The sequence below is a fragment of the Astatotilapia calliptera genome, chromosome 7 (genome assembly GCF_964374335.1).
Source record: "Astatotilapia calliptera chromosome 7, fAstCal68.1, whole genome shotgun sequence".
In the NCBI taxonomy this organism is placed as follows: domain Eukaryota; kingdom Metazoa; phylum Chordata; class Actinopteri; order Cichliformes; family Cichlidae; genus Astatotilapia; species Astatotilapia calliptera.
The window spans coordinates 8,141,788-8,155,337 of record NC_137428.1 but is presented as its reverse complement, the minus strand read 5'-3'; the positions used below and the strand labels follow the sequence as shown (position 1 = coordinate 8,155,337).

The 13,550-nt window shown below is 40.5% G+C and overlaps 1 protein-coding gene across 1 annotated transcript in view; it reads left to right on the top strand.

Moving 5' to 3' along the window:
- pkn3 (protein kinase N3) overlaps window positions 1-13,550 on the top strand; it is a 32,044-nt gene that overhangs the window by 14,947 nt on the left and 3,547 nt on the right. Inside the window, exons 11-21 of the mRNA XM_026172718.2 lie at window positions 3,456-3,606; window positions 5,197-5,287; window positions 5,816-5,877; window positions 6,288-6,357; window positions 6,633-6,724; window positions 9,425-9,601; window positions 9,683-9,745; window positions 9,842-9,918; window positions 10,173-10,315; window positions 12,711-12,818; window positions 13,036-13,116. Of these exons, the coding sequence (XP_026028503.1) occupies window positions 3,456-3,606; window positions 5,197-5,287; window positions 5,816-5,877; window positions 6,288-6,357; window positions 6,633-6,724; window positions 9,425-9,601; window positions 9,683-9,745; window positions 9,842-9,918; window positions 10,173-10,315; window positions 12,711-12,818; window positions 13,036-13,116 (1,115 nt within the window). The remainder of the gene's footprint in view (window positions 1-3,455; window positions 3,607-5,196; window positions 5,288-5,815; window positions 5,878-6,287; window positions 6,358-6,632; window positions 6,725-9,424; window positions 9,602-9,682; window positions 9,746-9,841; window positions 9,919-10,172; window positions 10,316-12,710; window positions 12,819-13,035; window positions 13,117-13,550) is intronic.

Here is a 13,550-nt window from a genome sequence, read left to right as displayed (position 1 = left end):
ATTGCTATAGTCTACTTCATCTCCTCTTTAGCTTTGACAGATAGACATAAAATGTTGCTCCTGGTGTGTCTGTGCAAAATGTCACTACGATAAGAGCAGCTGGCAGGTGTCCAATGATGGACAGGTCAAGTGGCTTTTATAGTATGCCCTACTGGGTATGGATATACAATGGCATATCAGCTGAGCATTATGTGTGCTTTGATATCAGCTGATCTGTAGGTTTTGTAGCCAAGCTGTTTTATGTGCACACAACAAATCAGAAACCCTCTGGTACCAATTGTTTTTTAAATATTACTAAGCAAATGTTTAGAGAATATGGTTACATGTACTGTATTTCAAGAAAAAAAGACTATTTGAGAAGGAACACTTTTTCTTTTTTTTTTCTCAGAGTATTGCATCTCACATAAACTTCTGACATTTTGATCTGGTCAGTTAAATGGCAGCGGTGGGTGTTAATCACTTTCATCTGGTTTGGTGGTAATGAAATTAATAACAGGTTCACTAGAGGGGCAACAGAAGACAACCCCAAAATCAGGAATGGCTTTACAGATGGAGACCCGCTGACATTTTTCCCTCTTCATTTTTTCTGCATGTTTTTTGAGTAATTTTGCTTTTGGCTAGGCTCAGTGTCACTACTGGTGTCACGAGGTGATACCTGGACCCCTGCATGGGTTGCACACGTGGTCCAACTCCTTCAGTATGGCACATCAATACATGTCATTACCAGAAGGTTTGCTGGTAACAGAACAGTCTTAAGAACATAGAGGTGAGTCCTGGATACAGGCAGTTACTCTAGGAAAGCTGGACAGGGCTGTAGAAGGCTAACCCATCAGCAGGACCAGTATCTGTGTAAGGAAGAACAAGATGAGCACTACCAGAGATACAAAATGACCTCCAGCTGGCTGCTGGTGTCAGTGTCTCTGACCGAACAATTAGAAACACCGGGCCTTATAAGGTCATGAGGGAGGGCTGACATCCTCACGTGGGGCATGTGGACTCTGTCTGCCACACTGGAGCCATTTACTATACAGGGTGGGCCATTTATATGGATGCACCGTAATAACATGGGAATGGTTGGTGATGTTAAAGTCCTGTTTGTGGAACATTAGTATATGTGAGGGGGCAAACTCCTCAAGATGGGTGGTGACCATGGTGGCCATTTAGAAGTCGGCCATCTTGGATACAACTTTTGTTTTTTCAATAGGAAGAGGGCCATGTGACACATCAAACTTATTGGTAATGTCACAAGAAAAACAATGGTGTGCTTGGTTTCAACATAACTTTATTCCTTCATGAGTTATTTACAAGTTTCTGACCACTTATAAAATGTGTTCAATGTGCTGCCCATTGTGTTGGATTGTCAATGCAACCCTCTTCTCCCACTCTTCACACACTGATAGCAACACCGCAGGAGAAATGTCAGCACAGGCATCCAGTATCCGTAGTTTCAGGTGCTGCACATCTTGTATCTTCACACCATAGACAATTGCCTTCAGATGACCCCAAAGATAAAAGTCTAAGGGGGTCAGATCGGGAGACATGGGGGCCATTCAACTGGCCCACGACGACCAATCCACTTTACAGGAAACTGTTCATCTAGGAATGCTCGGACCTGGCACCCATAATGTGGTGGTGCATCATCTTGCTGGAAAAACTCAGGGAACGTGCCAGCTTCAGTGCATAAAGAGGGAAACACATCATCATGTAGCAATTTCAAATATCCAGTGGCCTTGAGGTTACCATTGATGAAGAATGGACCCACTATCGTTGTACCATATATACCACACCAAACCATCACTTTTGTTGGTCCAACAGTCTTGTAGGGATCCATCCAATGTGGGTTAGCGTCAGACCAATAGCGGTGGTTTTGTTTGTTAACTTCACCATTCACATAAAAGTTTGCCTCATCACTGAACAAAATCTTCTGCGTGAACTGAGGGTCCTGTTCCAATTTTTGTTTTGCCCATTCTGCAAATTCTGTGCGCCGATCTGGGTCATCCTCGTTGAGATGCTGCAGTAGCTGGAGTTTGTAAGGGTGCCATTTGTGAGTAGCTAATATCCACCGAAGGGATGTTTTGACTAATGCCACTCTCCAGTGATATGCGGCGAGTGCTACGCTGTGGGCTCTTGCTGAATGAAACTAGGACAGCCTCTGATGTTTCTTCATTAGTGACGGTTTTCTTGCGTCCACATTTTGGCAAATCCAACACTGAACCAGTTTCACGAAACTTAGCAAGCAGTTTGCTAACTGTAGCATGGGAGATGGGTGGTCTCGTAGGGTGTCTTGCATTGAAATCTGCTGCAATGACCCGGTTGCTGCGTTCACCAGATATCAACACAATTTCGATCCGTTCCTCACGTGTTAACCTCTTCGACATGTCAATGGCTGCGAACAAAGAGAAACTTGTAAATAACTCACGAAAGAATAAAGTTACGTTGAAACCAAGCACACCATTGTTTTTCTTGTGACATTACCAATAAGTTTGATGTGTCACATGGCCCTCTTCCTATGGGGGGGAAAAAAACAAAAGTTGTATCCAAGATGGCCGACTTCTAAATGGCCACCATGGTCACCACCCATCTTGAGAAGTTTGCCCCCTCACATATACTAATGTGCCACAAACAGGACTTTAATATCACCAACCATTCCCATGTTATTACAGTGTATCCATATAAATGGCCCACCCTGTAGATTACCAGAACTGGTGCTTTGGGGTTTTTACAGATTCCCATGTAGGTTCCCATGTGGCAGATGTTAAAAGGATTTGGAGAAGCCATGGAGAACATTATGCTGCCTGTAACATTGGTCAACACGACTGGTTTAATGGTAGGTCAGTAATGGTCTGTAGAGGCATATCCATGGAGGGATGCATAGAACTCTACAGGCTAGGCAAGGACACCGTGATTACCTTTAGGTATCAGGTTGAAACTCTTGGACTCATTGTCACTGGTATAGTGGGTCCTGGGTTCCTCCTGGTTCATGACAATGCCCAGCCTCATGTGGGGAGAATATGCTGGAAGTTCGTGGAAAATTAAGGAATTTATTCCTTTGACTGTCCCCACACTTGCATGACTTAAATCAAACATAATACCTCTGAGCATGTGGAGGCTATACAAACTGCTGAGTGCCATTCTGAGTTACTGCAATAAAATTTCAGCCTGCGGCATCGTTGTTTTTTTTGTTTTGTTTTTTCACTTTAATTTTTGGGGTGTTTTTAAATTCAGCCCTCTGTACTTTCATTGCCATCAAACAATGTGGTAACCTTTCATTCATAATACATTATTTATTCCACATCAGTGGAGATATCCACATGGCTTCTTTTCCCATTGAGATCTGAGGTGTTTTCAAAGTTTTTTGAGCACCGCATTTTCTCTTTACATAGTATTTGCTGCATGTAAAACCTTTTCAGTCATGTAGCTCAGATTTAATTTTCTCCCATCATTCCTGCTCACAGGGAAGCACTTCCTGCGTGCCGCCCAAATGAACATGAACTTTGCTGCTTGGGGCCGTTTGATGATGAGCATCCTGCCTCCTTGCAACTCACTGGAGCCCATGAGCCCTCCATTAGCAGCGCCCAGTACTACATCAGCTCTTTCACCAGCACAGTAAGGCTCTGTGTTGTGACCCAGAAATATCTCTTTGTGACATCTATGAAAGAGTGAAATAATAAGTTGTTTGCTTTAGGCTGTTTTTCTGCTCATATTATCAGACTGGACAGATTAACTTGACTGGAAGGCTGAATCTAATGTTATCACTGGACTGTATTTGGAGTGGTTGTGTAATGTTATTGAAGGTTATAAAAATGTGTGATTCTATATTTTCTTGCTCTCCAAAAAAACCCTGTGCAGACATACAAGAAAAATTAGTGGGGGGAAAAATACACAGCAACAAAAACTTACACTACAGAAAGAATACATACATGATTGTTGGTAGTTTGTTTTTGCAAGGGTCATTTGACCAATTGAATGAGAAAATGCTCATAGATGTTATAAAGAGAATTTAATTAAGATTTCATTTAAAAAAAATGAATATAGTGCCAAATCACAACAACAGTCGCCCCCAATAAGGACCTTACAATAATAGAGAGGAAACCCCATTAATCAGATTTAAATTTAAAATTCCATGCCCCCTTCTAGCCCGCTAATGTGTTTCTCTCTCTTCGTTGTTGAAAAAATGTAAAATTAAGTCTCCATCTCCTAATAAATAAGTGTTTCTAAAGCCTTAGGTAGTACGAGATTTGCTCCATTAGTCAGATTTCCCAAAGTCTATCCAACCACATGTGATAAGTTGGAGTGTCGGCCTTCAGCCGTCTAATTGTAATGCATGTAATTGCTGCCACCAATAATCTTCTTTAGCCAAATTTTGGTGAGCGCACAGAAAACGTTCTTCCAATATCTAACTCTGCACATGGCCAGAATATATGTATGCAAGTCCCAGTATGTGTACCACATTTTCTCCAGCATGTATTAGTGGCGTGGGCCGTTCCATTTGAATTCTCTCCAAGAGTTTGAGCTTGTTACCCTGTGTGCTCCGTTGCAGATTTCCTTTTTACTTGTAATGTAGTATTTGCAGTTATAAATTTCTCACCCCCATTTTCTCTGTAACTTTTTCCCACTCCTCGTGTCACATTAAGACATTTCTTAATTTTAAATAGCAGAAGAAGTCTATTGCTGATGTTAAGCTCATCTTTTATCTGTTTAAAAGATTTGATGCTATCCTTATGAGGTTGGTATACCTTAATCAGGATTTATTCAGCTCATGAATGGAATTGTTTTGGGCAATCCAAAAGAATCATGTTGCATTTTAATCATACATTTAGATATAATTCAAATATATTTATATACTTAAAGCACTCTGCCTCACATCATGTATGCCTTTGACTGTGGGAGGAAGCCCTCACAGACACATGGGGAGCATGCAGGCTCCACACAGACGGAGATGGGTCTACTTTAGATTAAGTACCGCTTGTAATATAGACCTGTTTTCGGGTTTGATCTGATTTCTGTTGTATTAATATGAGACAAATTTAATATTTTTTTTATATTTAATATTTTTCTTTTTTCTAATGGCTCGCCCTTTTTGTTTATTGAAGTTTGTATCATTTTTAATGATTTATTTGTCAGTTTCTTAATTCAAGACAATAACTGCAGAATGGTACAGTGTAATAAACTATATTTTGTTCTGGTTTATTTAAGAGAACCTGAAGTAATGAGTCTGAATTTTGCTGAAGAACCACCAGGCAGATCTCCACATTCCATAAGAAAGAACAGTAAAAACTCCCCACTGGTAAGCTTCCCGTCTGCGTGACAAATGAATACAAACACTAGATGCATTTGTAACGTGTTTAACAAAATAACTAAACTAATCATCTATGGTCCGAGGAGGCAACTGATTAGTCCAGTTTGTTACCAGGAATATTCAAAAAGTTATGGATGATTTGAATGAAAATGGTTACAGTACTGGTGCATGGTTCAATTCAGATGTGACAACCTTTTGGAGTTAATCCAGTTCTGGATCCAGGAATTTATGGAAAAAATATTTAGTATTGTGAGAGATGAGAAAATCTGAACTTTGGCGTCATATCTTTACAAATAGATATCAAATTGAAGTAATAAAAACTGAAACGTATTATCATAATGTTTTCTAGAAAGTATCCTAAAGTAATCAGGGTTGGGATCAGTCTCTTTTGAATTCATGGATGGTGTGGAGGGAATTTACAGCTTTGGCTCGCATACTGCTCTTGTTTTTCTGTAAGGATTCACTTTCTGTCAGTTCATCTATTTTCTGTTTTGCTAAAAAAAAAAAAAAAAACAGTCTTCCAATGAGAACAAGAGTCCAAAGCCAAAGAGACAACCGTCTGTTCTTCCACCTACACTGTAAGTCATACTGATTTATTTTTTTTCTTAATGTTTGTGAATTTGTTAGGTTTGATTAGACAGTTTTCGGGTACTCCAGATCACCAACCCAAGATTTTATTTCCTTCTGTGAAATAGGATAAGTAAAAATAAACCACACTTAACTTCCTGTGGTTCCAGTTCTAAAGTAATATACATCTAAAGGTTCTGTGTCGATATGTGTAGATATTCTGTGTAGATGAAATATTTGAAGATGTTCGTTTGGGATCCAAACGGAAGGTTCACGTCTCAGTAACATAAATGTTTGAAGTTTGCTTCTCTAGTTTCTGGTAACAAAGACACTGATTTTTATTTATTCATTTTTTTTTCTCTGAAATCAATGAAGGAATCTTTCAGGACATAAACATGTGCACTTTTGTATCCTCATGCAGGAAGGATAAAGGGCTTCAAATAGAAGACTTCAAGTGTATTTCAGTCCTAGGGAGAGGTCACTTTGGAAAGGTATACATTAAACTTACTTTCCTATATTTGTAAGGCAACAGTGGGACTGCAACATTTCATTAAACATGGAATACAATTTATATGCAACTATTGCAATGTAGTGATTGCAAATCTGAATTCAAATCTCAGTGACCTTGACCTCAAAGCTAAGGTCAGAGATCAAGTTTTTCTGAAAATCCTGTAAATCAAGAAGGAAGACACCTAGGATTTTCTAATTTATACCATGTGTGCATCTACTAAGCCACATTACTTCTGTTTCTTTTATTTGATGCAAGGTGCTGCTAGCAGAGTATAAGAGGTCAGGTAAAATGTATGCCATCAAAGCCCTGAAGAAAGGTGATATTGTGACACGTGATGAAGTTGACAGGTATGTAATCTCATCTCGTCTTCTCCAAAATGCTTTGACTCTAGTGGATGGTGTCTTGGACATGTTCCCAGTGCTTGATGAAATTAAACCTTTTCTTTTCCACACCTAGTCTCCCTATATGCATGTCTACGTTCTTTATGTCCTTAGCTATTCCATTTTTTCTTTGCTAACCTTGTCCTTTGAAAACTGGTTGGGGATGAAGGAAGGGAGACGGGAAAAAAGACATGCTGTGTAAAAGAGCCAGAGATAATAATAATTACTAATGATTAAATGCAGAGAGGTGTATAAACACATAGTAAGTGAAGAGGAAACGCTCAGTGCATCATGGGAATCCCCCAGCAGTCTACGCCTATTGCAACATAACTAAGTGAGGATTGAGGGTCATCTGATCCAGCCCTAACTATATGCTTTATCAAAAAGGAAAGTTAGAAGCGTGATCTTAACAGTAGAGATAGTGTCTGTCTCCTGAATCTAAACTGGGAGCTGGGTCCATAGAAGAGGGGCCTGAAAGCTGAAGGCTCTGCCTCCTGTTCTACTTTTTAATATATTAGGAGGATTTAACAGGGAGCCAGTATGGATGAAATACGCTTTCTTTCCAGTCCGTGTCAGTACTCTTGCTGCAGCATTTTGGATCAACTGAAGTCTCCCATCTCTTTCAGATTGCATCTAATTGACCTGTATGCATCTTCCTCCACTCTACATCGTCCTCTGTTCCTCCCTCTTTAAAAGTTAAAAAAAAAAAAAAAAAAATCAGTTAAGGGCTGTTCATGAATAAAACTAGTGCCTGTGTAACCCAGGTTATATTTTGTAGTTACAGTGTACAGATGCCTTCACAAGACAGTCAAAGTTATTGTTTTGAAAAGAAGCCAGCTAAAGGCTGATTCAGTGATTGTGATTGTGCCCATTACAAACTTGGCTGGGCAGAATATAGGGTTTAGCTTTCTCATCTAAATTACACGAGTGAGTGAGTGAGTGATGGATGCCAGTTGTGGCAGGGAATGAAAGAGAAAATAATAAAGTGAGTTTTAGACTATCGGTGCAGTGAAATTCTGTTAAAAGTTATCCTTCAGAGCGCAGTTTCAGGGTTTAAAGTTACTTTACTTTAGAGTTTGAGTAAATCTCTGCAATGGTTAAATGCAGGTGTAGGAATCTTGGGAATGCATTAATGTAAATGAATGCACACACAAAGAGAGCCAAACAAACATGCTTGTGTATGTGTGTCCCTCCTCCTGCACAGAATGGAGCAGTCTCTCTAGAGAACAACTTTTAGGTAAAAGGCAAAATGTGAGAACTGCTCAACCACACAGCATCAGACTTTGCATGCACCCACCATTTGCAGATTAGGTGAACAGCTGTTGAGCTAGATGAAGAACAGACAAAAAGATTTATCAAATAGAATACAAATTATAATTTTAATGAGTGTTCCTGCATGCTGGAACGTTATCCCTTTCTCCCAGTTTGTTTTTTTCAGTGTCTCTTTGCTCGCCTCTCTTACCCTCACCCCCAGGTAGTCACAGCCGACCCTGGTTCTGTTGTAAAAGAGTAAAAGGAGATGTAAAAGTAATTAATGCTTTACAGAATGGAAAAGCTCCTTGACTGAATGGATAAGGACCTGAATTTTATAAGATAATTTAGGACTGACTAAAAGTGCCTCTCTCAAATATGTATCTCCACTCAGCAATGACAGGCTCCCTCCCAAGGTCATTGTATACAGCAAATATGTCATTGATCCTTAAAAAGGATAAAACCCCCTGACAAGTGTGGCTCTTATCGCACAATTAGCTTAATCGAGGTTGACAGCAAAACCTTCATCAAAATCCTGGTAAAAAGGCCTTTGTAGTTGGTGAGGGCTTGGAGGTCTCCACACCTGGTGGGGGTTGTTATCAATGAGGAAGCCGTCTGTCCTCCTCCTGTAGGCCTCCTTGGCCTGTTGGATACCTTCCTCAGGTTGGCTGTGGGAGCGCTGTACATGGAACTGTCCCTCAGCCTGAAGGCTGAGTTACGAGTTCTGATCCGTGCCGGTACTTTACCCATCATCCAAGGTTTTCGGTTATGAAAAACAGATGGGTTTTAGTCATTATCACATTCGCCACACAACACTTAATACAGAAAAGGACAGAGTGAGTGCAGGTTTCCAGGTCCCGCTGTTCGAAGATGGAACAGGCTGTTAGATCAAAACAGTCCTGTAGCTGGAGGCGAGTGTCATCTGGCCATGTTTTAATGACCCAAGTGCTTGGAGGACTGAGGTGGATGTAGGTAGGGATAAGGAGCAAAGAGAGCAGGTCAGATTGTACTAGGCGGGGGAGGGGTGTTGCTCTGTAGGCCCATTTAATGTTACTGTACACATGGTCTAGTGTCCCGTCCCGGCTGTAGTAAATCTCTGATTGCAGCTCCTCCCATTTTGTTTATGAGGAATCTCACGTTTGGTGAGGAAGATGGATGGAGGTGGGGGTTGTGTTGTTGTTTTTGTAGCTCAATAGCCAGCCGACACAAAAAGGTGCACAGTATTTGGGAGCGCTTCGCATCTGCATATTTCTGTCCCCATCTTTAATTACCATATATCAGTATGACGATGATTACTCTGACCTGTGACATCTAAAGATTGAACTGCAAGGGTCTGAATAGAGTTAAGACTGTTGGAAGGAGATGATGGGTATTAATATGTCACTTCTACCACTGTATCTGTGTGGTCATGTTCAGCCTCATGTGTGAAAAGAGGATCTTTGAAGTGATCAACTCCTCTCGTCATCCATTCTTGGTGAACCTGTACGGCTGTTTCCAGACTGCAGACCACGTGTGCTTTGTGATGGCCTACTCGCCCGGAGGAGACCTCATGACGCACATTCACAACAGCATCTTCAATGAGAGTCAGGCTCGGTGAGCTCATGTTTTTTCTGTAAAACCTGCCGCTACAATCCAGGATAGTGCTGTTATTTCTACCACTTCTCTGATTTTTAGGTTTTTCTCCTCGTGTGTGCTTTTGGGTCTAGAGTTTCTCCACAAAAACAAAATAGTTTACAGGTGAGTCCTTTCAAGGCAATTTATTACTATGTCCTCGTAACTATGAGCTGCATGTCAGGAGCATGAGGCATCATTTTTTCTGTTTGTGTCATTCAGAGACCTGAAGCTGGACAATCTGTTGATGGACGCAGATGGCTTTGTAAGGATAGCAGATTTTGGCTTGTGCAAAGAAGGTAAATAGATTTCAATTTTATTTTTTTGTTGAAAAATCAAACTGTGTGGTCTCTGTATCTTCAGTGCAGAAAGTCAAAGCTTTAGATTTTGTGTTTTGCCAGATTTCAGAACTCTATAGTGTTTGTGTCAAAGGCTATGAATGTACATGGATAGTTTGTAATTAATCACTCACACTTATATGCATGAACAGTACCAACTAAACAAGTATGTAATCAATCCCTGTCGTCACTCTGTGACACTTTACTGTGCATAGAAATGGGCCACGGGGATCGCACATCAACCTTTTGTGGCACACCAGAGTTCCTGGCTCCAGAGGTGCTGACAGACAGCAATTACACCCGCAGTGTGGACTGGTGGGGGCTGGGGGTCCTCGTCTATGAGATGCTGGTGGGGGAGGTCAGTGTAAACCATAGACTGTATATAAAGATGCACCGTGTCATAAGGTTGCAGGAAGAAAAAGGTTTGAATTTTTTGGGGCAATGTCCACCTTCACCTTCAGTGTCTGGTGTAGACCTTCCTACACATTTCCATTCATTATTGATCACTGCATTACTTTAAAGTAATCTTTACTCATTCCTCCATACAGAAGAGCTTAAACACTGATGTTACCTCACATTTCCTCACATGAAATGCTTTGTTAGTTCAATTAGCTTTTCCTGTTAGACTTTGCTGCCAAATTGCTAAATTCAATGCTCTATTAATGTTGAAAAATCATCCCAGCTCAGACAAACCAAAATTCCTATATTAAAACCATGTTTCAGAGATAGGATAAAGTCATGTTTAGACTTTATCCTAAAGCCAAAGTCTAAATATGACTTTGGCTTTAGGTCTGGAGGTAAACCAGGTCATCTACTAATTGGAAGGTTGGTGGGATGATCCCAGCTGGGAACATGAGTGTGTGTTGATAGAAAGCATTTTGGCGAAGAGAAAGTTCTTATATAAATGGATGAATGAGGACATTAAAGTAGGGAAAAAGGTGCTATATAAGAACCAGTCTATTTAGACCAAACATGAATTATTATTGTAGGGTCTTGATCTTACAATATAAAGCGCCTTGAGGCAACTCTTGTGATTTGGTGCTAAGTAAAAGAAAAAAAAATCTGAAAAGAAGTGAATGCTGGACTGTTTATGGACAACTAACAACCATTTGTATATACAAATGTTTATATAATTACAGTTAGGTCTGTACTTTGTTGGACAAGGGTACTATTGATAGTCTTGCCTCTCTACACCACCATATTGGATATTCGCATGGAAAAAAAAAAATCAACGTGAATTCAAAGTGTTACGAAGGCTTAACCAAATCCCAACAATCAGGTGACCCCCCCAATGAGCAGCCACTTTGGTGACAGTGGGAAGGAAAAAGTCCCTTTAACAGAAAGAAACCCTCTGCAGAACCAGGCTTAGGGAGGGCCAGCAATGTGCTGCAACTGGTTGGGTTAAGGGGAGGAAGACAGGACAAAAGACATGCCATGGAGAAGAGTAGGAGATAAATAATACCCAACTATTAGATGCAGTGTGGTGTATAAATACACGGTAAGTGAAAAGGGATGAAAAAAGGAGCATTACTAAGGGTGGATTCAGGGTCACCTGATCCAGCCCTAACTGTAACCTTTGTCAAAAAGGAAAGTCTTAAGCCTAATCTTAAAAGTAGAGAGGTTGTCTGTCACCTGAACGCTGAAGGCTCTACCTCCCATACTACTTTTAAGTATCCTAGGAACTACAAGTAAGCCAGCAGTCTGAGGTCGAAGTGCCCTGTTGGGGTCATTAAGATAAGATGGGGCCTGATTATACAAGACCTTGTATGTGAGGGGAAGGATTTTGAATTAGATTCTGAATTTAACAGGAAGCCAATGAAGAGAAGCCAATGTAGCAGAAATATGCTCTCTTTCTAGTCCCTGTCAGTACTCTTGCTGCAGCATTTTGGATTAACTGAAGGACCTCCTGATGATAGTGAATTACAGTAGTCCAGCCTACAAATAATAAATGCATGAACTGGTTTTTCAGTGTCAGTCTGAGACAGGATATTTCTAATTTTAGAGATTTTGTGCAAATGGAATAAAGCAGTCCTACATATTTGTTTAATATGTGCATTGAAGGACATGTCCTGGTCAAAAAACGACTCCAAGATTTCTCACAGTGTTACTATCAAAGAACCCCATGGAACTCCATAAATAACCTCAGTGTGGAAAGAGGACTCTCCATTTACATGAACAAACTGGAATCTATTAGATATGATGCAAACCACTGCAGCGCAGTATCTGTAATACAGCATGCTCTAATCGCTCTAATAGGATATTATGGTCAACAGTATCGAACGCTGCACTGAGGTCTAGCAGGACAAGCACAGAGATGAGTCCACTGTCAGAGGCCATAAGAAGATCATTTGTAACCTTCACTAAAGCTCTTTCTGTGCTGTGATGGGCTCTGAAACTCTTCAAAAAAACCTTTCCTTTGCAGATGATAAGTTAGCTGTTTACCACCACTCCTTCAGGAATTTTTGAGATAAAAGGAAAGACACTCAGGTCAAGTGATGGCTCTTTAAGTAATGGTTTTACTACTGCCAGTCCGAATGCCTAATCAGCATTCACACGAATTAATAGTTAAGGTTAAAGGAATGCTTGGCTCAGAGGAGTCAAGAGGCGTACCCAGTGAAGATGTAAAAACACTTCTGTGTGAGTAGAGTTCAGGTAGCTGTTTGGCACAAGGCATTGGAGCATATGCCTGAATTATATCCTTAAATAATGTCAAGAACAATATGAAGTTACTACAGCTCTGTTCTTTCTTTCAGTCTCCTTTCCCCGGCGACGATGAGGAAGAAGTGTTTGATAGCATTGTCAATGATGATGTGCGCTACCCCCGCCTCCTTTCTCCTAACTCTGCATCCCTCATTCAGAAGGTTGGCTCCCAGACTAAGGAAACTGAATTCTCCAGATGAGGAACATTTTATGACCTCTTCAGTTTTATTCACACTTTTAATAATGAAGTAGTGCTCAAAATCTAAACTGTCTGTTGAGCTTATCAGCACATTTGAGTTCTATTTATATGATCTGAATATTCTAAATGCTGTTGACCTAGGCTACTACATCACCTTCTTTCTCCCGCCTGTGTTTCAGCTGCTGCAGAAAAATCCTGAGTTGAGACTGGGAGCAGGAGAAGAGGATGCCTTGGAGATCAAAAGGCACAAATTTTATGAGGTCAGTGTCCAGTTATTGTAGCTGCTTCAACTGAAGTCACTGAAGTACCCGGTACGAGTATGAGATGAAATAGTGGAAGGGCAGGTGCTGAGTAAAAACATCTGAAAAGTAAGGAATCACAAAGAGCTGCACAAGTAAACGGAACAAAAAATATGAGAAAATTAAATACCGCAGTTCCAATACAAAATCAGGTTAAGACCGTAGTCTCAACAAAGACTTGTCAGGTTAAAGAAAAAGGTTTTAACTGCTTTTTAAGCAGAAGTCCAGAGTCAGCTAACCACATTAGTGGAAATTATTTCAAAGACTCTGTGTCCCCTAGTCTTTAAATTTCTATAAGGAACATCTAACAGATTCTGTGGCTGAAGACTGTGAGCAGCAGTGTGTTTAAGCAGCTGGGATAAATGGCCTACGGCCTGGCTGTTTACTGTTCTGTC